Raw genomic sequence first — 24,765 nt, 5'->3', positions numbered from 1 at the left:
GGCCCTGTCCCCTGCCCCGGAGGGGGGTGGCACTGTCCCTTGTGCCACCCCGGGGCGCAGCGCGGGCGGCGGCCGGCAGGGGCCGCTGTGGCCGCGCCGGGGCCAGGCCCCGCCTCCTCCGCCGAGGCCCCGCCCCTCGCAGCGCCCATGGCGGGGCTCGCGCACGTCCTCGTGCACGTGCGGCGCGGGGGGGTGGAGGGGCCCGCGCGGTTCGGCCAGGTACCGGGGGGGGGGGGGGGCGTGCAAGGGGGTGTGTGCAACGATGAGGGGGCGTGCAACGGGGGGGAGGAAGCGAGGGAGGGGCGTGCAAGGGGGTGGGAGCATGCATATGGGTGGGGGAGGGAGCGGAGGGGCGCGTGTGCAAGGGAGGGGCGTGCAAAGCGGCGGGAGCGTGCGGGGGGGCGTGCAAGGGAGGGAGGGCAATGTGCGGGGGCGGGGCGTGCAAGGGAAGAGGAAAATGCAGGGGAAGGGGACGAGGAAGTGTGCAAGGGGTGGGGGGGTGCAAGGGAGGGGCATGCAAGGGAGTGGGGAAGTGTGCAAGGGGTGGAGGGGAAAGTGCAAGGGAGGGGCACGCGGGGGGGGGCCATACGTGGGCATGCAAGGGGGCTGGCAGTGGGTGTGCCGGGGGGGGGGGGGGCGTGCACGTGCATTGCACGTGTGCTAGGTGTGCACGGCCGGGGTTATTTCGGGGGGGGCTAGTGCACACCTGGGTGGGGGGGGGGGCCCCCACAGAGCGTCACCGGCGCCTTCTGCGCGGCGAACGAGGACGCGGCCACCGTGAGCTGCCGCCTGGAGCGCGGCCGCCTCATCCTCGCCGACGCCGCCTTCCCCGGCTCCACCGAAACCCTCCTCGAGGTGGGTCGGGGGCACTAGCTGGGGGGGGGGGGGGGCGGCATTGCCCTGTGCTGCCCCATCCCAGCGTCCCCCTGTCCCCGCAGAGACCCCCCGGGTGCCCTGCCAAGCTGCTGGGGCAGCAGCCGGCGGCCCCCGGGACACCGGGGCCCCGCGGGGTGGCCGCCGCGGTGGCCGTGCTGCTGCAGGCCAGCACCCGCCGCGTCCTGCTCACCCGCCGCGCCGCCGCCCTCGCCGGCTTCCCCGACACCTGGGTGCCGCCGGGTGAGTGGGGAGGGTCTGGGGGGAGACACGGGGGGGGCAGGATGCCTGATCCTGACCCGCTCTGCCTCCCCGCAGGTGGGCACGCGGAGCCGGGCGAGGAGGTGAGGCCCCGGGGGGCTGAGGCCGGGACAGCTCTGCCCCCAGCCGGGAGAGGTTTTGGGGCGCCCTGGGGTGCTGGGCCCTGCCCTGAACCCCCCCCCCCCCCGGCGTGCCCGCAGCTGCTGGACACGGGGCTGCGGGAGCTGGAGGAGGAGACGGGCCTGCGCCTGGCAGCCGGCACCTTCTCCTGGAGGATGCTCGGCCTCTGGGAGGTAACGGCCCGCTCGCCGCGGGGGGGCTCAGTGCCCCCAGCCCGCCCGGCCGGAGCCGAGTGGCCCCCCCCGGGGATTTGCACCCATGCACGGGTCCCCCCGCAGTCCGTCTACCCCCCCGCGCTGAGCCGGGGGCCACCGCGGCGCCACCACGTCGTCGCCTACCTGCTGCTGCTCTCCGCCGAGAGCCACGAGCGGCTGCAGGTGAGCGCTGGGGAGGGGGCCGGGGGGCGGGGGGGTCCACGCTGGGACGCCCTGCCCCGGCTGAGCACCGCCCCGGCCTCGCAGGCCAGGATGCGGCCGGACGAGAGGGAGGTGAGCGCTTACGCGTGGCTGGAGCCGCCGGTGCTGCGGCGCATCGCCGTCCCGGACGGGGCCGAGGGCACCCTGCCCGCTGCCGTCAGGTGAGGATGCCCGCGGGGCCGGACCGCCGTGCCGGGAGGTGCTGAGCCGGGAGGTGCTGAGCCCCGCTCCCGCGGCTCCCCATCCGCCTTCCCCCCCGCAGCATCACGGAGCTGCGCGGCGGCTCGGCCCGCGCCACCGAGGTCCCTCCCGCCGCCTTCCTGGCCGCCGAAGGGGACGACGTCGAGCGGGTCAGCGGCGGCACCAAGTTCGCCCTCCGGCGCTGGCTGGAGGCGGCCGGGGAGCCGGTCGGGCCCTAGGGCGGCATCGGGCCGCTCCCGGAGCCGCTCACTGCGGGCGGAGGAATAAAGCTGCTTCTCGCTGGGTCCCAGCTCGTTTCCCTGCTCCTCGGCTGCGGGAAAAGCGGAGCGGAGAGGTTAGGTGACGCGGCCCGGGCTCTTCCCTCCCCACCACCCCGGCAGCGGGGCTGGGACGGCAAAACCGGCCCCGCAGACCCCTGCGTCGCCTCGCGCCGTCCCCTCTGCTGCCTGGGGAGGCCGGAGAGGTGCAGGGAGCCCCCAAATGCCAAATCCTCCCTGGTCCCCCGGGATCGCGGGGCACAAGAGCAGAAGCAAAAGCTGGGCTCGCGCCCCTGCAAACCCGAGGGGGACGAGCACGGCCGCGCTCACGCGATGAAAGCGAGGTCAAAGCACAGATCAGCAGCTTCTCAGCGTTTACAACTTTATTGCATCGAAATATTGACTGCGGTTACAAGAAATAGGGAACCGTCCAAGCAGGATACCGCGCGCCACCCCCCCCATCCCTCCCCCCCCCAGCACGGAAAGGCGCTTTGCTTTAACGCTCAATAACAGAGCAGTTTAAAAGGAAAAAAAAGGTGCTAAGAATTGCTACATATGAGACCTGTCCGTGCTCCGGGCCGGCCCTGCCGCGGAGCCGCGACGTCCCCGTGCTGCATGGCAGCGGGGCCGCGGCAGAGCCCAGCCAGCCCGTGTCGGCAGGACGCTCGCAAAGCGGCAGGTACGACGCTGTAAAGGTTACAAACTAAAGTGTACGTTTAAATACATAAATAATCTGTGCAATGGGCGAAGCGTCGTCCCCAGTGGAGACGGCGCAACCTTCATTTAGTCCTCACGCAGAGAGAGCAAGGGGGAAGTCTTTGGAGTTTTATATGTACAAAAAGCTGCAACTGAAAATATAGATAATCTATTTGTTCTCTGTACAGGTCGGTAGTGGAAATATTTAAAAGGAGGAAAACAAATCTACATTTGTTTTTTAAATACATCATAATTACAATTGAGACAGCACCGAGCGTCGCTAGAGAGGGGTGGATGGAAGGAGGCCGGGGCGCCTGTCCCAGCTCCTCCTCCTGCAGCCCCTCGCGGCTCTGCCTCGGTTACCAACGCTCCCCAAATCCGCGAAGCGGGACCCCAAAGGCCAAGCCGCAGCCGGGGCAGTCTCCTCCGCGGGTCGCCCGCCCGACGAGCGTCCGACACCTCTGCTGGCACGCGGCCCCGCTCGGGTCTGCTCCCCCCACGCACCTTGTTCCGTTAAAATCACGAGTACTTTGCAGTCGGGGCTGGGGAAGCAGCGCTGCGGGGAGGTCGTGCCTCCCCCTCTAAGGGGGGACGAGACACGTGTCCATCAGGAGTGACACCGGCAGAGACGATCCTGCCGCGGGGCAACGCGTGGATGAGCTCCACAGTCCCTCTCAGGCCTCTGGCTCCAGGATTAGAGCTGGATTTTGAGCCGAGGCGCAGCCTGGGCATCCGCTGGGAATACCGTCGTGGCATCTCCGGAGTGCCACCGCCGTCGGGGCTTCGGCCGGCAACCGTCCGCCCGCGCCCCGGGGATGGAGGCTCCTCGGAGCAGGGCTCGGTGGCGGCGTCCCTCTCGCAGCCGTCACTTCACTCAGCCCTGGGCGGGTTGGCAGCGCGCCGAGAGCATCGCCGCGGTCTGCCCGGCCCCGTCCCAGCCCTTCGCTGCCCTGGCACCAGCTCCCTCTCCTCCCAGGAAGGCCGGGGAGCGAAGACAACCAAGGCAGAAAGAGCCACGAGAGCCCAGGTCCAGCCTCGCCGGCAGGTGAGGGGCCACGTGGGATTTGGGGCAGTTTGGGGAGGGAAAGGGCAGGACACACTGCCCCGCTCCTGGCCAGCGGGCACGGCTCCGGCGGAAGAGCGGGCAGCTGAGTCACCAGCAGCACTGTGATACCTGTAGCAGAATCCTACATTGTATAAATGGTTTTAAAATACTTCTTAAAAGTCAGGGGGGTTGGATAACCCTCGGAAAGAGGCACTCACAGCCCCCATCCCCGCGTGCCGAGGCGGGTGTGCGTGCACAGGTACAGCCGCAGGACACAGCCTTCCTAACACAGGCAGACTGGGAACCACCAGCACAAGGCCTGGGGGCACCGGCTGCCTGGGGGAAACCGCCTCAATCGGGAGAGGAGAGACACAACCGAACGGTTACCAGTCCTTCCAGTCCCAGACAGGGAAACCAGTCCTAAAGCAGCTACTGGAAACCTGCCCTCGTCTCCCCTCCCCGGCAGAGGGACTAACAGCCGCCAGCGTGGGCTGGGTAGGGGCTCAGTCCAGCGAAATGATGTCTGGCCTGCAGCCCGGGAGCGCCGCGTTGCCGCTTATCGTCCCGTTGTGGCCGTGGCTCTCGCGCAGCACGCCGGTGGAGACGATGCTGCTGATGCGGCTGCCGGCCGGGCTGACGGCGCTGTGAGATCCGGCCATCACGGGGGCCAGGGGGTTCATGCTCATGAAGTGGCTGGACGCGCCTCTGTACTGCAAGAAATGGCTGAGCGTATCCTGCTCATCCAGGGAGGTGATCACGGAAGGGCTGTAATGCTGCCAAGCAAAGGAAAGGCCTTGTCAGAGCAGGTATCCAACGACCCTGGCGCCCCGTCCCACGCGGCCCCTTCAGCGGTGCCCTGCGGAAGGGGGCACAAGCCCACACGGGACGGCAGGTCTCCCGGGAACAACAACGAGGAGGAGGAGAGGTTCAGCAGGGATCGTTCACAGAGCTCAGCGCTCCCCAAGCCCCGGATAAATGTACCAGTTTACCAAGACTGACCTCGAACCATCAACACCCGCTGCTCCCTGTCAGCTCAACCCAGGACGAGCTTGGGCTTCGGAGGCGAGAATGGCACAGGAGAGACATGCAGCAGCAGCAAGAAACACAGCCCAGCACAGAGAAAGAAGAAGGAGCCTACAGCAACCACCCTGAAAGCCACGCGACGTGCATGGATACGGCCTCAAAAAAGCTAGCGAGCCTCACACCTACGCGCGACCAGACGCCGGACAGGACACATCAACTGTCGGCGACCACCACCGCATACCTCCGCTTTCTACCATCGCTCTCCTAAGCCAGTCTGTGTGGATTCAGCCTCAGAGAAGCAAAGTATTTCCACCTCTGAGCCCTAGGTAATCCCGAGTTTGCAACAGTAAAGGCAGACTTAAGAAAGCAGATACTGTGAAGGAAGAGAGGTGCTGGGAAGAGGGGCGAGAGTCCAGGATTCTTGCAGAATCTTGCTACGTATCTCCCTGGGGTGCCAGGCGATGCCCTTGGAACCGCAAAGCTGGCACCCCACCATCATCCTAGAATAGTGCTGGTAGAGGAAGAGGATGGGAGAAGAGAAAGGTTGGCTGAGGGAAGAAGGATGTGTTTGCCAGACTGCAGGTTTGGCAGGGAGAAACAAAAAACAAAAACAAAAACAAAAAGCTTACCTGGTTTTCACTTTGAAGGAAGGAAAACAAATCCAGACCTAGAAAAATAAAAAGGGGAAAAATAAATCTCTTGATGGTAAATAAACTTCTGGCAGGAAGGGGAGCCAAACTGTGCTAACACAGAGTCAAACAGATGGATTCAGGCTGCTTCCAAGTACTAGATACCACGATATCGTCAACTCCAGCTCAAACAGAAACTCCAGCTCTATTTCTACAGTCCCTCTGTAACTCATCACATGGCCTCAGAAATGAAACAGCACAGGACGGGCTCAACTTTGCTTCTCCAGCTCTGGAGATGCAGTGGAGCCCGGCACCAAGAGCAAGTTCCAGCAAAGCTCAGCAAACCACAAGGGGCTGCGTCAGCACAGTCCTGACCGGGCTGGTGATACCACAACCTTTCAAACGCCTCCCTAAAGCTGCATAAGGGTCCTGGCCAAATTAACTCCATCAGACAGTAACTGTGCAAACATCAAACCAGCAAGAGGGATGGGCGGACTGTACACAGGACTGGGAACTCGTATTTCCAAGTCTCTACTGCTGACCTGACAGGTAGACTCGCTCTGCATAGCAGTTGCCTATCTGCAACACCAGGCTTTTATTCATTCCTGGGTACAGCGATGAGTAAACAACTCTTGTAAAACACATGAAGATCCCCAGACCAGTGCATTTTTCTAAATGGTTTTCTATTTCCCTCCAACTGGGAATGGAGGGTGTGCTACTCATACAGTCATGGACAAGAGCTGCTCTCTTCTCCAGGGTTAGGACGTACAGCCTATGTCACACCTTGCCTGCCAGGACCACAAGAGGCCACAAAAGGAAGTCACAGCCTTAGTTCCTTGGCGGCTCTGGAACACACGAACCACTACCAGCCAAAACCTCGATTGTTCTTACCTGATCTGCAGCTAATAACCAGATTTCAAGTTATTCTGTCAGTCAAGATCTCACCTGCAGGTCCCCAGAGAAATCTCTCGGGAGTCATGCCCCAGGAATGAGGTACTCTAGTCTCCTTCTTCCTACTTCTGTGTTGGGCCAGTGAACTCTGCCATTCAAAAACACTTGCTCTGATCTGCAACGGCTACCGGGCCAAGAGAGGCTACGGGCATGAGCGAACCGAGCTCTGTAGCTCAGTTCACACACAGCAGAAGAGGAAGCCAGGGCACTGGCTGTCACAGCCAACTTCTTAGTCTGGTAAACTGGTACAATTGTGCACATTTGAAAGCTGCTGCCAGAGGTCCTTGTTACCTTGAAGCTCTGATGGCACCTGGTATGAAGGATGGTAGTCAGGAATGGGGAGGCTGGAGAGATAGTCGCTGCCAAGAGCTGCCATGGGAGGACTTCGAAGCACAGAAGACGGCTGATGATCAATACTTAACACCCTGAAACAGAATAAAGATCTGAGGAACTTCAAAAAGCAAAACGGCATGCCGAAGCCAAAATTCCTCAGTTGTTACTATACTTTAAGAAACAAGCAACAGAAACTCTGATACTACCATGCCCACAGCAGAAACAACTGCTCCCACTTCCCTCGCCACACAATCAGAGATGTGTCACCTCGCCCTGGCCAGGTTCATGGGGGCAGGTGGGGGAAAGCAGAAGCAGTGCTTTCCAGGGACAGATCCGAGGACCAAGCGGACTCCCGGCTGCTCGCTACGATGGCAGCAGCATACGAGGAAGGAAGGAAGCAGAGAGCAGGAAACAACACAGAGCCCAGCAAGGGGGTGGGCCGAGTTCCCGCGTCGCCTTACCCCTTGGGCCCAGCCGCTGCCGGAAGGGCCATGCTGGAGATGGGGCACTGCTTCTTGGCAGGCGGCTCCTCCTCGTCCGACGAGCTGTCCAGAGTGAGATCAATAACCTCCACTTTCTTTTTGCCCTCAGAGGAGCTCTTGCCCTCAGAGCTCACAGTGTAAAGGGAGCTGGCTGCAGAGGAAAGCGAGCAACAAGCTGCAGTTGGCCAAGATGGAAACAGGCAAAACACCACGACCCATACAAGCACTACAACCGGGGATACTCTCTGTGCAAGGACTTACAGACAGCTTGCACCAAACCCAGTCCCAGAACAGAAGCATCATCCAGAACAGAAGCATCATGCTCCCACTAACAGGCCTCCATTTCAGTGGCCCACCTAGAATTAATGCTGCAGTTCCAGGAGAACCTGGATTTTTCTTTTTTTCTAGCATGCACTGCACAGCAATCTGCCAAGTGCCTGTCATGCTCCTTGGCATTTTAGTGTGATCCTAAATATTGGCTCCCAGGTGCGACCTGAAACGCTTCAAAACCCCTCTGTAAAAGTTGCTTTGGCAAAACAAGACATCCAAAAGAGACTTGGTGACTATAACTCCCATACCCTCGATCCCACTGAACGCAGATGTCTGGCACACCTCCTGGTTCTCCTTCTTCGGCTTCATGGGGCACCAGGAGCCATCCTCCATAAACTGTATCTCATCGCAGTCCGTGCAGGAGTTCAGGATTTCCATGAACAAGCTGCCAGGTGAGAGAACAAGCTGGGGAGAGCAAACACTACAAGGACACATGCACATATACATGCGCACAGACAGCAGAAATGACGCAGGACTGACGGGGATGGGTTAAAGGGGTACAGAGAATCACAGTTCTAAAATCCGGTCCATGCCAGTACCACCTGAAAGCCCAGCTTTATGGTGGTCTATTCGATGTATGTAGCAGGGCTCTGTTCAAACCTCAGTAAGCAGGTTCCCTCATTACAGCCTCTACAGAGGCTGCCAGCAAGGAAGCCAAGATTTTGACAAAGGCTTCTTGTTCTTTAGGGAAATCTCTCCAAGTTGGCATCAAAGCAGTTTAGGGAATGAAAAATCAGATTTTAAGTTATTCAAGGCTGTAACTCATCTATATATGCTAGCATGAGAGGATTAGCCTTAAAAGAAAAACATTAACCAGGTTAAAGAATGTATACAGAGCCTGCTCAGCTCACCCATCAATTATCAGGTTGTCATAGGGGGCTTTCTTATCACACACAGGACAAGTCCACGTGGGTTTCTTCTCATTCATTTGAAGATAGAGGGCTGCATCGAAGCACTGGAGGTGGGTGCATGTAATAGCTCGGCAGGGCACAATCAGCCTCATCTTACCCAGCTGAGAGACAAGAAAGAAGAAATGAACTCGATTCTGTACAAACCGCTTCTCGTGGCACAAAGTACAGCCAACGGTCATGTTTATTCCCTTTTCTCCGCCATCCATCCCTCTGGTATGTTTAGCAAGACATTAACCTAAATGTCAGTGGAGAATTCACATGCAAGAGAAAATGAAGCTTTCCTGAGGTTTTTTATTTGTTTGTTTTTATAACTCGCTTCCAACTCAAGTGTATGTTAATGGTGAAGGTGTAAGACACTGATTAGGTCAACAGAAGGCATTTCAGCAAGGCAGTTTAGGCCAACAATCTCAGTTATTTTTTGAGCATGACAGAAAGCAGTTCTGCTTTTATTTAGGAATCGAAGCTGACTTTTTCAACAGAAGCAGAGCAGCAGCAGCAGCATTAGCGCTGCTCCAAAGTGCTCCTAGGCAAAGATAAGGTAAGCAGGAATGTGTTCACATAGGCCCGTCCAAGAAGAACAAACAAAAATGCAGAAACCTACCGGACACATGAGGGAAACTCGTAAGCTTGTTGTAGCTATTTCACTGTCAGGATCAGCTGTCAGTTTTTCTTTGACTGAAAGAAGAAGAGGGGAAAAAAGGTCTCCTGTTAACATCTTCCTTCTCTTACAGGCATAAATATGTACAGATATAATTCACAGTTTGCATCATGACACTCGTTATCCAAATTATAGACAGGTAATGTTTATGACAGTAGACATTATACATACATATATCTGTTTACAGCTTTGTTCAATTACACCTCTGTAAAAATCCATAACCTTTTCAGTCCTTTCCCTCCAATCACATTCCCATATATGGGACTCAGCTGGTGTGTACGGGCTTGCAATGTGGGATACACAGAGGGACCCGCACTGCCTTCACCTGCAAATTCAGACCTGCGCTGCATTCACATACTCAGCACAGGACCAGGTCATGAGCAGTGACGCATTCGCGACAGGTACTTACTCAGGGCTCGTGAATGGTCTGGATTTCGGATGCCCTTGGCTCTTAGCTTCTGCAGCAGCGTTACCGAAGTGAGCTGCTTCACCAGGTAAACTGACAGAGAGTAGTTCTGTTGAAAAGAAGTTGACACTGTTCAGTCTTGGAAGAGGTACTAGAAGGGACAGGAGTCTCCTGGATTTGCACAGCTTGATGCTGCTGTAAAAATAACCTCAACCCCGTCTTGCAGACTTCAGGCTGCAAACAACTAATCATTAAGGAACAGCAGGCACAGGAGCCATATACTTGGAGAAGACAACCTGATATTCTCCCTGCTGTCACCACTGAACACAGAACGGAGATGGCATTACCACTTCAATTTTTACGGGGAAGCGGCTTTCGCCACGCGCACAAATTGCACCTCACTCACCCTGCCGAACTCTGAGGACCAGTTCACTACAATTGTGTTCGGGACAGTCGCCGAAAGCCGCGCCAACGGAGTGATATTGACAGGACGGCTCGGTCGTTTCGGCTCTGCACCATTTTTTGTGGGCGGGAGATAACCCTGCAAAGAGAGAAAGATTACCTGATGTGAAATAAGTTCCCTCTGAGGGGTAAGGCCCTAAACGATAATCCGTAAAGCCAGTCTCTTCAAGGCACGTTGTATCTCAAGGCATTTCATGTCATACCCCAGAGCCTTTAAGGGAAATGGCAGAGTTTCTTTAAGACCTCAGCCTGAGAGAAGGACATGATAATTCCTCAAGAAACGAAGAGTAAAGGTTCCCTCTAAAATCCTTGCGCTGACGAGCACACTGGAATCCCATCACAAGCTTAACCTCTCTGCAAACACAGAACTGTCAGTACGGGATACGTTGTGCACAAATGGCATCGCCTTCAAATCCAAATCCTAGCCAGGGCTAAAAAATTACATTCCAAGACAAATCTCACATTGATCTGATCTTACTTCTTTGCAACCACATTCCAACTTGATTAGAAACCTATCCCATTATTCAGCCCAAGAGAGCTTTTTCTGTAATTCGGAGAGATTTAAAGCACCTCCCTTTTAGTGCTGGTTTGGTCACCACCCTCAGATAGACCGGGCAGCTTGACCTGGGACTCTGCCTCCACGGACCAACTATTACTTTTAAAGAGAAGTCAAACAAAAAAGGGTTCCCCCTGAGTTGGTTTAGTGCACACAGCCCATACGAACAGCTTCTCAGCCACAAATGACTCACCCAACTGAATGCAAAAACCCCGTATCTCGGAGCAAAAGCTGGGGGGGAAACCCTTTCGCCACTGAGCATCCCGCACTATCACAGACTTCCCCCTTTCCACCCCACAAGGCCAGAAATGAACTCACTTGTTTAGCAGGCCCCTAATTGCCTCTGCCAAAAAAGCGACAGAACGTTTGAGGCAAAAATGCAAATCTCTAAAAATATTAAGGGAGTGGCCCAGGCAGAGCAATAGAGCCGCTCTGCAGGTTTGATTGCAGAGGGTGCCAGCTGCGGTGGAGCGAAGCCAGCGTGGGCCAACCGACAGGGAACTGAACTACAACTGTCAAGCAACTACTATTCTTCCTACTATTCTTCCTAGGCGTGACACTGGCTGACACCAGGCAAGCTGCATCGTCTTCTAGACTGTAAACTCTCTGGGGAAAGGACTATTTCTTATTATATTTTTATGCATTACCCAGCACAAAGGATCCCAACCTCGACTGGAGCATCTAGGTCCTCCTGTAATACAATAAACTAAAGGTAGTGCCGTTATTCCACTAATCTTAGATTTTGCTCTGTATTTTTATTATCAAGCTTCTTGTAAACAGGGGCATGACAAAAACCTAGAGGGATTCTGCCGCTTAAAAGTCAGGTCAAAAGTTTGCATGTTCCTCTACTTAAGCACCACTGTGCCCAAGTCAAAGAGCAGCTTTCATCCCCAATCCACAAGCCTGTAACGTGAAATCAGTTTTACACGCTCACCATGCCCTTTCTTCAAGTCGGTTCTTAATCTCTGGAAAATACATCTCTATGAAACTTATTGGGAGCCGTTGCTGGGTCCAAGGGCAGATTTTAGATTACAACATATTAACAAGAAATTAGATTGACTCACAGGCAGGGGACAGAGCTTTCCATTGACCTTGACAAATAAATTAGGAGGGAAGTAATCTTCTTGGGGACAGCTGGTTTCGCACAAGCAGAACCTACAAAGCAGGAGGGAGAAACTGGCAAGTGAGTGATGACGCTCGCAAAAATGGCAGCCAAACTTCTCTTTAAAAAGAGAAAAACATTTTCCAAGCAGAACAGATCAGTGGCTGGAAAGCACATAAGCAGATGAACACCCTCACACACATCTACAAACGGGCTTCGAATCCTACGCACAGCAACGCTGATATGAGGAACAAGTCACAAAAATGCCAGCAACTTAAAACAATTGCTAGCGTGCACGTGGGGAAGCGTGCCACAGGAAGGGCTGATTTTATTCAGCCCAGATGACAATCTGCGCTCTCCAGAATCACAGTTTCAAAGTCACTGAATGGCTTCCGCCCTTTAACGCAGAGACAGGCACATTCAGGTGCTACTTCACCTACAAATTCTGCAGCACTTCACGATGAAAGGAACTACAAACATTTAACTCACCTTCCACAATTTACAAGCACCCGAGGAACTGAAAATGTTGTTTGCCCAGAAGTAAATCTTGCAATAGGACAGACTAGTTACTGCTCAGCGACACTTTCAGAACTCATCTGCCATCACTTAATATCTTACAGTTGCCTTCCTCAGGCATAAAGATGTCAGCACCAGCAACCCACGATGGGCTCTGGTTCAAACCCTGATCCCATTTAATCAGATGATCGTGTGCTCTATTTTGTTTCAAAGGAGGGTGCTGTGCCAGAGAGACGACTCCCCACGCTGAAACCACAGTCCTGCCATGTAGTCATGAGTCAGACTGTGACCTTGGCCGGCTTTCTCTTCGTTGCAAGATCAAGCCCTGGCATGTCACACCACTGCAGAGCCACACCACCAATGTTCTAGACAAATAAATCCGATCTTATTGTTTTCTAACCTCTCTCTGCTTGCCAAATCAAACAAAGAATAAAATTGGAGATTAATCTTCTCTTTTCTTTCTTGCACGGGGATACGAGAACACTGCACAAGCACATCAGCAGCTGGGCTGAGCGAGAAGAAATGATTGCACCATCATTTTTAACTCCTGCACTAAATTTTGCTGAATACGGGTTACTTCTTCAGGTGAACGGATGCATTCTGGACATCCCAGGAGATGCATGTAAGCTTCCAGTATAACACTGGTGGACTATTTTGTAAACTCTGCTTCTTCCTCAATGTCCAAAACACAGTACAGGATGTACACACTGAAACTGGTCCTTCCAAAACACACATGGTGTTTTGCTGCATTACAGAAGAGACACTTCCAAGAATCCATCTCCTGATTCATTGCAGGAAACAGGATGCCCCGTGCTTCACTCTACCAGCTCTGCGCGCAAGAGTGGAACAGATGGACACAGCAGGAAAACTGAGACTGTAAAGTCTCAAATCAGAGAGACATTGTCACAGAATAGAAATTAATATGGAACGCCTTCTCGAAAACCAACATGCTCTCCTTTGAATTAAATCAAAAGCCTTTGGTTTCAAATTACCACTTTTCTTCAGGCTTCCAGATAGCGTAACTAAAGCCCTAAACTACTCATTATGGTCAAAGCACTTTCTTCTAAGAGTAGGGCAATGATTCTCTGTCTCTTTGCCAAGTTCAAACCCATGATAATAAAATTTAACATATTTAAACTCTGCCAAGAGTTGAACGTTGGGCAAGAGTCCCCTCAGTTCCTGTTCAGTAGTGTAGGACAGTGCTGCTAAGCACTTAAATAGCCACCCCAGCACTGACTGCAAGAATCAGTGGATAAGCTGTGAAGCACTTTCAAGCGTTTTTCTACTCAAGCACACATTCTCCAACATATCTTGCTTTTTTGTAAGAAGTTACTAGGTGCACATTAAAAAGTGTTCGGGCTTTAAGTCAAGGTAGTTTTCACCTTACTCTGCCTTTTGCAATGATCCTGCAAAAAGGTAAATACTTGAAATGGAAAACAGAAAGAAGTGAGCTCTACATAAACATGCAGAGCTCTGAGAAAGGTCCAATTCTACTGCATTTAAATTTGACAAAACTCCCACGCAAGTCCACGACAACTTGTGCCAGCAAAGAGCCGCACACAGCAGCGAGAGGGAAGACAACGGAAGCACCCGGCCTCGCTGGAGCTCAGAGAGACCCTGCTGGCTTCGTGTTTCACGACAAGGCTTATCAGAGGATGAAACCACAGAGGATCACTCTCATAGAGACGCCAATGTTTCTAACGCAGCAGCGAACGTTGTAGATTCTTCCGAGCTCTTTAACACGCGATTTCAAACCAGATCAAATGCTAAATATATGATTCATCAAAAAGGACCATCAATGCACTAGCTCAGAGAAAAGAACTTAATGCAGTCATCAAAAAGACATATAGACATGGGTCTTACCTTAATTGTACCTGTATAGTGTAATCGCATTTGGCACCTGGTAAGATATCTCTGCAACAGAAAAGAAGGTCTTAAGACTGCTGGCAGGGCTTAACAGGAAAGTTACAGCTACAACAGCATAAAATTCCATTAAGTTACACTCATATATGCTGGATATATTATGAATAAAACTAATGCAGCTGAGCTGCAAAAGCTACCATCTGGTTGTGGTACCACCTGTTCTAACCAGCACACAAAATTCCCAGACAAGGACATAAAGCAAAAGCCTATGAAACAGAAGAGAGAGCACAGTGGAAAAAAGAGAAAATAAATTTCAGAGTTTCTCGCTACTGTTGAGTTTTAAGAACATAATGCCAGCTATAGTCTTGCCAATGCAAACAAACTATTGTGTTTGTAGGCACGGGTGGAGGGTAGCTCTAAATTTTGGTATGAACCAGCATGTTTTTATCCCAGTTACCATACTTTGTCTCTTAAGCACAATAATTGCTCTCTGCAGGCTTCAGCCAGGTCCTTAACAGCTGTAAGCAGAACAGCATCACTGACACCAAGAAACTCTGCTTGTTACAATGGCCAAACAACTGACTTGGCATTTTATTCCCACGCTGCATTGGAGCAGAGAAAAGCAAAGCGTGTAAGATTCAGTTCCTCCTCCTGTTCCAACTGTACCTGACCTCCTCATCTGCCAGGCTCGCTCACCCAAACTCTGCCAATTTTTCCTCCTGCCTCCACTCTCCGTTCTGCCAGTACTGCAGGGGAAGAACACGAAGCCAGCAGGGAAGCCACATGCAACACACGTCCTCCAGAGAGACGCCACGCGCGCTGCTCCACTTACCGGGAGGTGAGGATCTGCTGAACTTGCTGAGGGGTTAGAGCAAAGGTGAAGTGAGCTTCTTCAAACCGCTGACTGTTCGTCGATGCTGAAGAAGAGAATTTAAGACAAAGTAAATTAGTTATCATTAAGTTATTCTTGCACCTAGACACACGTCTTATTTTAAGTGAAGGGCAGTATCCACCAAAAGCAGAAGGCAATCCATGGTCAAAATTCCCACGGGGTTTAGATGAGCAAGATTTGCAGTCCATAGTCCACTTCCAGGCAGGGACCTCTATCACCTTTACCATGTCTCAAGCCTTGTGTCACTCTTTCGAGGTGGACATTTACTGTCTCCATTTTACACGCAAGGAAAACGGAGGCAGGAAAGCATTAAGTAGCTTGTTCAGAGCTGCGCAGAACGATAACAGCAAGGAATTCGGGAAACTTGTCCTCTCGCTCTCCTGTGACTGAACCAGCCTCCGAGCACACGGAGAGCAACAAGGTGGACCGCGCTTCCCAGGGATCAGCAAACAGGTTGAGAAGAGCCTGTGATCACATACGGAGCTAAGGGAATGCCAGAGGTCAGGAGCTGCCCTAGAAATTCATAGTAATTATTGTGGCTGGAGAATAAGTACACCCGCTGAACAATAATCGGGTGGTGGCATTCCCTCCTCAGGCACATGGATGGAGTCAGAGCTAATTTAGAAAAAAAAAACGGCTATGCACGTCATTAAAAATAAACACCCAAGCAGAAACCCACATTACGAGAGAAGCAAGGATTTTTAGCAAGAGTTAACGATGAACACAATAAAAATGTCTAGTACAGCGCGCACATAAAAATACAGCAGTATTACCAGGGTTTCCCTCTCTCTTACCCTGACCTTAAACATGTTACTACTTTTGCGCCTCAGTTTCTCCCTCTGTAAAACTGGGAGACGTCTGCCTCCCTCACAAGATCTATGAACTAATTAACTTTTGCAAAGTATCGGTATCCTAGGATGAAGGACGCCAATGCTGTAAGCTAATTCAGTTTGCAAAGAGCCGATCTTGCGGGCATTTCTGCGCTCGTTTCTCCTCCTATCCCGAGCAACGGCAACTCCCCCAGGTGCTATCGAGGACGCAGAGCATCTCTGGGACAAGACAAGGCAAAGCAGAGCGCACTTATCGCAGCGGCACGCGCACAGGCCGCGGCCGGCAGGTGAACGGCTGACGCAAATCTCGCGTTTTGCTGCTTTACTGACTCCCGCTTAGGGCCTGGGCCACGCTACAAGGCAGAGCGCTCCAGCACCCCGTTCGGAAATACTCGCGATGAATCGCTCACAGCGAGATTATCGGGGCTATGACAGACCTGCAGAGGACGTCAGCTTTGTGCACTTTGCCACCCGCCTTCGGGGAGGAAAACCCTTCTGCTGGCCTCCCCCAAAAGCACATTCAATCTCCTGCAAGAGCGGATTCCTCAGTGGGGCGAGGGGTTTGCTTCCCCGGCCTCCCGCGGTTCAGGAATGAGAGGAATGTGAGGCCTGCAAGAGAGGAAGCTTCCTCGCGGATGACCTGCCAGATCCTCTGCGAGCTCCTGCAGCAACAGGCTCGCAGCACTCGCAGAAGGAGTGGAGAAACGTGGAGGGACTTTGACCATCTTAGGACTTGCTGCCTGAGCCTTTCACAGCTCGACTGCAAAACGAGATCCTCATTCTGTCCCAAACAGCGCCAGTGTAAAGCCACTAAATACCCAAACGGTAATAAGCAATGTCTGCACTTGTCTTTTGTTATTGGTTATAAGTGGAGGAGGTAGAGGACAATTTCCTCCATTTTATAACCAATTTATAACCAGTGCTATTGCTAGGTTAGCAGCCACCTTCCAACTCAGAGAGAAACAGAAACTTCTCCAAGATTCATCATAACTCAGCTAGAGGGTTGATGTAATACGGGGAGTGGAAAAGAGTCATAGCTCAAATATTCGGTAGTTAGAGCAAACAGAAAGAGTGAATGGACCGAGAGACGTTATCATTAATCCCTGCGCCACTGTCTTTATCATACCGTCAACCTAACTGCACCTCTGCTTTCATTTTTCTGTCCCACATATGTATTATGTTCAGGTGTCATCTGGACACCTGACAGCTGTAAACAAATTGCCACAAATAATTAAAATAAGAAAAAACAGGAGGTGATGCTCGCGAAGCTTAAGGGAGAAGAGGGAGAGATGCAACCCACAGAAGCCAAAAATAAAAGAAAAAAATCTGTGATCCCCGAGTACGTTACATAAAAAATGTTTCCAGTTCAAGCACCAACATATAAGGAAGGGAGTTTTATCAGGGGAGAGAGGTTTTTGGCACAGAAAGAAATGATTTCTTTTGCAACATGAGTATCCCATTTCAGGGAAGAGGCTTAACCACAGGTTGTCCGAGAGATTTAACAAAGCCAAACCTAAGAATATGCAATCTTTAACAAAATAGTAACAAAAACAACCAGGAAAAAAAGTCAATGGGTTTTGGTTGACATACTTATCTCCACTTTAGCAAACATTACTATGTTTACGTGAAAGAAAAACAACCCTGAATCCAAGCTAAAACCATCTAAAAGGCATAAGATGGGTGGATCTCGTTTGAAGAGGCCAGAAAGGCTCAACCTAAAATAAAAATACAGTCAGTACAAGACTATTCTAGGCTTGTACAAGACGAGGCTATTCTAGCTGTTTTCTTAAGCTTGAACTCTTAGTTCTCCCACCAATTCCATCTGGCTGCAAAGTCTTGCCAAGTCCCTTGACTAAATCAGGTAGTGCCTCGACGCATGTAGGGCTCGACTAACCTGCAAGCGACAAACGGAAAGAACAGCAAACACGCAGTAGGGCGCTAAATTCCCCGTGGCCTTAAGGGTTTTCCCTTTCTCCATTCCCCTTTTCCGCTCTCGTTCAAGACCTGCCTGCTTCCTGCCCATTTTTTCGCTGTCTCGTCAATGCAAACGAGAATTTCTCAGATTTGCAACTTCCAAGCAGGACTGTAATACATAAAACAGTTCATTAGTTCTATATATTGGAGGATTTTATGACTCTATTTTTGTTAATAATTAAGGCAGAATTAGACTTAAAGGTGCCACAGAATTTTTAAGAGGCTGTTTCGCTGAGAGCTGGTGACATCAACTGTTTGCAAAAATAACAAACCACTTTTCACAATTAACACTGCTGGCATTCACTAATTTGTTCCAAAAGGGAATCCGTGCCAATTTAACCAGGTTTTTACTCTCTCAAGATTAGCACCCATATGCTGACATATCACAGAAAAGGGAAAGCTTCGCAATTCAGACTCTGAAAAGAAAGCCTCAGGTTCCCAAAATGGCTCTTACCAGGTGAAAACAGTAAATAACCCAAAACTTTACGCTCAATATACACTTAACAGAAAGAGGAAACGTGTCAGCCAAGAGAAATACCCTTTTTCATGCAAATACATTTGGAACGAGACTGAAAAGCAACTAAAAGCTTCCATTTCTGGCAGCCTATTCAAAATCAGTTGAAGTCATCAGTCCAACTGTTATTCCAACTGTATTGTTACAAGCCAACACAATGAGCGACCCGGGCCCCCCTGCCGCTAGCTTTACACCAGGCCCTGCTCTCCTCGCCCTCTCTGACAAGGCTTGCACGCGTCGAGCTTTGCGTCGAGCTTTGCAATTCGTACACCCGTAAGCTGGAAGTCTTTGACTGAAACCCCACTTCCATCTGGGTATCGGTCTTTTGGACCCACGCTGATGAACGGCAACCTGGCAAGCTCGTCTTACTGTTGCTCGTGTCATCCCTACTCTGCTGAAATTGTTTTGGGAATGCTCAAATCAACGCGTCCGAGGAAACAAAGGGGGCCTCCAAAAACCAAGAGGACCAACAGTTTCGAACGTACCTAACGTGGTAGGTTTTATCAGCTCATCGTAAACGTCGTAGAAGGGCAGCCTCTTCATCTTGACATCCGGGTGGACCGGGTGGATGGGCGGCGACAAGTGCTGAACGTCTGCCTCGTGTTTGGGTCCCAGCATGGGCACCGGAGGCAGCATAGCCGCCGGCACCGCGGTCGCCGCCGAGCTGTGCTCGTAGGGCAGATGACACACGGTGCCCTGAGTCAGTGCGGTGGCCGAGGGCAGCTGCCCGGCCTGGATGTGGAGCATGGACAAGTCTGAAGGGGTTAAGATCTTCCTCGGGAACCTCCGCCGGTACAGTTCTTTAATTTTCATCTGAACGGCCGGGCTGCAGCCAGACTTAAGCAGCTGTAATGCCTTTGTGAGCAGTTCGTGCTTCCTTCCACTTTTGTTCCTTCCAGCAAAGCCCAAGAGAACTTGTAATTCTGATACCCTAAAGCTCATAACCATGTGCTGCAAGAAAACAAAACACAGCCCATTACAATTGCTACTTGAGCAGACAGAACCCAAAAACAAGCTACGGGTTCACTAAAGAGGATGCTAGGCAGAGGCGTTAAAAGAGGCACTGTCAAATCTGAAGTTCCCCCACCCGTGTCACTTAATAACTTGTCAGCAGCAGAATCACAAATATTTAGTTTTGTTTTTACTTTTAGACGCTTTGCTCAGATCTCGAAATGCGAAGGCTGCATTTACTTCCCGTTTCAAACCGATGTCTGCAGCAGCACTTACTGCTTTGCAGTTCCTAATATTCGGCGGACGGTTAAATCACCCTCCCTTCAAGCAAATGCTGACAATTTCATCTAGGGTCAATTTCTCATTTAAACTAAAGCCTTTGTATCTCTCCGGAAATTTGAAAGGGTCTAACACTCTCATTTTATGGCCTCTTCAGACCGGCTTAGGGAGGCCAAGCCCACAGCACGACTGCCTATGTTTTCATTTGTTGCTTTTATTCTTTAATTCGAAAGGATTACTTGGGAATGTCCATTTTTGGCCCACGGATTCTTTAAGGAAACACATCCAACACCAAATCTGAAACCAGACTTCAGCGTTAGTCAGACGGGCTGCAATTAAGCAAAAATGTACATTAAGTGTCACCTCTACACCGAGGCTGGCGTTATTTATCAACCTGCCTCTTTAATTAGAGTCTCTCCAACAGCGACTTGCTAATTCTCACGACAGGTCCAACAGGTCCGACTGGGTCACTGTGCGAGGATGCACAAGGAGCAGGAGATAAAGGATTATTCCCATTTCACAGGAGGAAAAATAAAAAGGGTCACAGAGGCCTCTCCACGGCCACACGAGGGAAGTTAGCAGCAGACCAGAAACTCAGCTCAGATCTCACAGCCACGCTCCAGTAACTGTCACAAAACCATCCTTCCCCTGGGTCCTTAATACGGCTTCAAAATTACTTATTTACACAGATACTCCCACGGGATGACTGACGATGCTATGAAAGCACGTATATATACACTTATGCATCTATTCCACACAATTTTGAATAAATTTCTGATAGCTAAAGGGTTAAACCGGAAACCTAGTAACTTCCAACACTCCCTTTTCAATACGAACGGGCGCGTAGCTTCAGCACCGCTCCGCATCTAGAAGGATGTTTCCCTTTAGGCACCCAAAACGAAACCGATTCAACAATAGCAGAATTGTTCTTAAATTAGCAACAATTTTGCAGGGTTTAAATCCGCACGGATTGGTTCAGCTTCCCAGGGAGGCCTTCTCCTCCGCGCTTCATCATCACACTGGGATGGAGCACTGGGGGCAGAGGGGGAGGCTGGATTTTGTTATTGCAGAAACGCAAAAAGCCTGCATTCGTCTCAATAAAAGAAGCGTAAAAACAAAGCCGAAACGTCTTCGTTTTAAAAGGAGGAATATTTTGTATTTGGGTTGATTTACAACCCAAACAGAGCAGAGCGCATTCATTTGAGAATAGGCGACGGTAGCATCTTGAGTCTACATCTTACAGGCCAAATTTTCTAGAGTAACTTATAATTAAGGAACGGAGAGAGCACACAGCCCAGCTCGGTAACCTACAGGTCAAGTTTATTATATAGCTAGTTGATTCTGCTTTACGTGCCAAGAGAGTCCAAGGCAGTTTAACAAGTCTTATCAGCATCACTTAACCCACCACCAAAAATGCAGCGTCTCGGGAGGGCAATGTGACAGATGCTCCGCTTCCCAGCGGGGAAAAAAAGGGAAGTGTTTGGTAAGGCTATCAAAGCAAACGCTGCCGTTACCAAAAGCGCCATGTGGTCTCCGATGCAAAGCAGACGCAGCATCGGATGAAGGTCTCATGTAGAAAAACATACGTCAGACACCGGAGCTCGCAGGGGATTTGCCTGTTACCTCTGTGGGGTGACACGTTCAAGAGAAGGAGAATTTAAACGATATCGTAATTTCCTTTTTTCCCCTTTACAGAGCCAAGAGAACTTGTCAGAAGCAGGAAACCTCCATCATTTAAAAGGAAAAGCTCAACTTGGGGACTCTCAAGTTTGACAGTGACTGTTTTAAATACCTCTGAAAAAATACATTAAGGGTGCACATTTACCAAATACTCATCTTACAAACTCCCTCCCGTTTTGATAACAGTATCAAACACTTTGAATAATCATTTTATAGAAAGTGACCTCTTCCCACACCCTTTACCCCAGCAGGCGCTCCTACAAATCCTCCAGACCGAATCCTTCACCTCGCAGGAGATTAGTGTAGCATGGCTCACCAGCACAAGATTCACGTTTATCATTAAAAAACACTTGTATCCATGACATAGGATGGCTGTGTCACCACCGCTGCAGCAACTGTGGACTCTTATCTACACCTGAAGCCTCTCCGATTACTGCTCAAAGTCGCGGAGCAGTGGAAAAACTCTCTTATTGCCGTAAGAGATCACATTCGAGAGCGCCCGGAGGGCATCCGAGGCCTGCTGAGCGACTGGATCCACAGAAGACGGGAATCCAGGCCGAAGAGCCTGACTGTATCGTTGTTGAACAACAAAAGTCTGTGAACCAAAAGCAGCGCTCCTCTTTCCAGGGCAGTCAGCATTTGGTCCTTTAAATAAAGGAAGGTGTCTAAGCCAACTGCAGACTTTATAAGGAGAAATCATTTCATTTTCAACTGGCTCGTCTTGCTTTTACAATGAGACACAGATGGTAAAAATCTTAAACAAACTCCTGGCTAGTAAACGAGAAAGGGGGTTAGGGGAGATGGACAGGGGAATTCAGTTGCCGGAAGGGAGCACAGATTTAAAAATAAACTGCAGAGAGCCCTGAATAATGGTAGGCTCCAGAGAAAAGGCTGAGGTCTGGAAACCACTGGAGGATCTCAGAGGTGGGCCGAACCTCAGAGAATGTAAACCTATGCGCTAAGCTACGTCTCTCCTTAAAGCACAATTCCTCTGCAGTGATTTATCTGCGGAGGGAACAGACTGGAAAACGCCAAGGATGTTACACCCACTTTGCCCTCTGCGTGTTGCGCTCCGCTTTGCCGTTTGCTAGCTGTGCCCCCAAACCGGAGGATTACGCGTGCGATGTTTTACGGTCCGTATAAGCGGCCTCACGGAGGGCAGCGGCACCATTTAACGCATCCTGCCGAACACAGCGGTGGGTCAAAGCGGGACCGGGGCCTGTGTCACCGCGCTCATTCACCTGAGCCTGGGGACACGCGTCTTTTTGCCATTAACACCTCGTCTGGAACGCTGGGAAACGGCACAAATCAACGGCATTTCTGGAGCTCCGGTTCTGCACCGCTCCAGTCCACCCAACTGCAATTATCGGATCCAGTTTCTCCACAAATACTGTTAACATTTTGACACTTGATAGGGCTCCCATTGTAGTCGAGCTTAAGTCACGCAGAGTTTTAGGGGAGGGAGAAAGATCACACCATAAAGCAATATCGAAATTTGGAGAGGCCGCTGCTGGAAAGGTTACAGACCAATACTAGCTTCAGAGAATTACGTTCTTGCTGCGGCTGGCTGCCAAAAAGGTGCCAGTTCCCAAATGTCTTACTATTTCCAGCAGAGGGAAGGGGGCAGGACTCTCAGCCCCCTTCAGCCTGCTAAGATCTATACTCCAGCCTGTGGGAAAAAATATTAAACGCCAACAAGGACACAAATCAGCTTTGCAATTAGTTACCAGGGGCAATTTCATATTCCACAGTCTGGTGGGCAAAGGTGGTTACACACTCTGACTCCTAAAAACGAGAAAAAGAGAGTGGAGGGAGATGAAACCCCATCCAGCTGTGAGCACTGGTGCAGCACTACCATGTTACACGCTCTCCGTCCCTCCTCCCCTGCGAAACCCCGGGGGGGTCTCGCGGCTCCCCGGCCCGCTACACCGTCTCCTCGCCCCAAACCCTGCCTCGGGCTTCGTCCCCTCTCCTGCTGCCGTTTTTTTCCTGCGCTTTCCGCACTCCCCTACCTCATTTGAGGCTCTGAACGGCTCCGTTTCGCGGCTCTCCCTTCCTTTCAGGTTTCTACTTCTTTTCTCTGAGCCTCCGTCGCACGCCCGAGCCCCCCCCGAGTCTTCCAGCCCCCCTCTGCAAACAGCACGGGAGGTCGCTGCCTGATCCAGCAGCCTCCACCGCCGCTCCACGCGCCGACAGCCAAAACCCGACCCCCTTCCTACGTGCCCCTCGCCCCGGCGGTCTCTGCGCCTCCCCCCGCAGCCCCCCAGCCCGCGTGGGGCTGCCCCAGACCGCTCGGCCCCACAGCTTCCTCGTCCGTCTGTCTGTCTGTCCGGCCGGCCAGCCCGGGCGCCTCTTCCCCCGGCGCTGCCTGCTCTCCCTCTGCCCCCCCAGCCCCTCACCTCCGCCCCAGGCCTGGACCCCACTGCCCCACAGCCCCTCACATCACCCCCCTCCACCCCCCAAAGTCCCACCCGAGCCCCACGCCCTGCCTGAGCCCCGGGGCTGGGGCGAACCCAGCAGCCAACCCTCGCTCTGCCCCATCATCCCCTGGTCCTGCCCCACAGCTCCCCCGGCCCTGCCCCACGGGTCCTGGTCCTGCCCCACAGCCTCCAGCCCTGCCCCACGGGCCCTGGTCCTGCCCCACAGCTCCCTCAGCCCTGCCCCGCTGCCCCCTGGTCCTGGCCCACAGCCTCCAGCCCTGCCCCACGGCCCTGGTCCTGCCCCACGGCCCCCCATCGCCCTGCCCCATGGGTCCTGGTCCTGCCTCCTGGTCCTGCCCCATCATCCCCTGGTCCTGCCCCACAGCCCCCCGGTTCCTGCCCTTGTTTCTACCCCACAGCGCCCCAGCTCCTGCCCCACACACCTGCTGCACAAGCCCCCTGGATCCTGCCCCACAGCGCCCCTGCTCCTGCCACTCAGCCCTGCCCCACAGCACCTGGTTCCTGCCCCACAGACTTGCCCTACAGCCCCCCTGCTCCTGCCCCACAGCTCTGCCCTACAGCCCCTCTGCTTCTGCTCCACAGCTCCCCTGCTCCTGCCACTCAGTCCTGCCCCACAGCTCCCCGGCTCCTGCCCCACAGCTCCGGTTCCTGCCCCACACACCTGCCTCACAGGCTCCCCACTCCTGCCCCACAGACCTGCCCCACAGCCCCTCTGCTCCTGCCCCACAGCGCCCCTGCTCCTGCCGCTCAGCCCTGCCCCACAGCTCCTCCGCTCCTGCCCCACAGCCCTGCCCCACAGCCGCCGGTTCCTGCCCCGCCGGTTCCTGCCCCACAGCGCCCCTGCTCCTGCCGCTCAGCCCTGCCCCACAGCCCCGGTTCCTGCCCCGCAGCCCCGGGCCCCCCCCGGCCCCCGCTGCCCGGAGCCCCTCGCCCGGCCCCGGCGGCCCCACACCGCGCAGCGCCCGGCCCCGCGCCCCCCCCGCGCCACCTTCAGCTCCGCCGCCTCCGCCATCTTGGGACATGGCAGCCGCGCGCCAGGGGCCGAGGCGAACTCCGCGCGCGGCGGCGGCCGCACGGCCGGGGGGGGGCGGGGGGGGGGGGGCGGCAGGGAGC

The 24,765-nt window shown here is 52.9% G+C and overlaps 2 protein-coding genes across 8 annotated transcripts; one reads left to right on the top strand and one right to left on the bottom strand.

Annotated features, from left to right (window-relative positions):
* The first annotated feature begins 97 nt into the window (after positions 1-97).
* On the top strand, positions 98-3,009 carry NUDT17 (nudix hydrolase 17). Of its 2 annotated transcripts, XM_064498842.1 has the most exons (8): positions 98-219; positions 733-855; positions 939-1,116; positions 1,192-1,217; positions 1,335-1,427; positions 1,533-1,631; positions 1,716-1,831; positions 1,933-2,155. In XM_064498842.1, the coding sequence occupies exons 1-8, from the start codon at positions 148-150 to the stop codon at positions 2,087-2,089; spliced, it is 864 nt and encodes a 287-aa protein (XP_064354912.1). In that variant the 5' UTR covers positions 98-147; the 3' UTR covers positions 2,090-2,155. The 2 variants fall into 2 exon arrangements, with proteins under 2 accessions (XP_064354912.1, XP_064354911.1); XM_064498841.1 differs by lacking the exon at positions 1,192-1,217 and having other exon boundaries at positions 1,933-3,009.
* PIAS3 (protein inhibitor of activated STAT 3) lies at positions 2,494-24,765 on the bottom strand. 6 transcript variants are annotated; one of them, XM_064498835.1, is made up of 16 exons: positions 24,641-24,765; positions 22,939-22,996; positions 18,787-19,252; positions 14,924-15,008; positions 14,763-14,837; positions 14,092-14,142; positions 11,675-11,765; positions 9,999-10,133; positions 9,596-9,701; positions 9,130-9,203; positions 8,469-8,629; positions 7,866-8,002; positions 7,267-7,438; positions 6,764-6,897; positions 5,522-5,559; positions 2,494-4,642 (listed from the first exon to the last, which is right to left on the bottom strand). In XM_064498835.1, exons 2-16 carry the CDS (start codon positions 22,951-22,953, stop codon positions 4,373-4,375), a joined length of 2,010 nt encoding a protein of 669 aa, XP_064354905.1. In that variant the 5' UTR covers positions 22,954-22,996; positions 24,641-24,765; the 3' UTR covers positions 2,494-4,372. The 6 variants fall into 6 exon arrangements, with proteins under 6 accessions (XP_064354905.1, XP_064354906.1, XP_064354904.1 ...); XM_064498836.1 differs by lacking the exon at positions 22,939-22,996 and adding an exon at positions 23,224-23,341 and having other exon boundaries at positions 24,641-24,756; XM_064498834.1 differs by lacking the exon at positions 22,939-22,996 and having other exon boundaries at positions 24,641-24,757.

The sequence above is a fragment of the Dromaius novaehollandiae genome, chromosome 29, assembly GCF_036370855.1.
Source record: "Dromaius novaehollandiae isolate bDroNov1 chromosome 29, bDroNov1.hap1, whole genome shotgun sequence".
NCBI lineage: Eukaryota > Metazoa > Chordata > Aves > Casuariiformes > Dromaiidae > Dromaius > Dromaius novaehollandiae.
The sequence above is the reverse complement of the archived record's forward strand: the minus strand, read 5'-3'. Positions and strand labels throughout refer to the sequence as shown.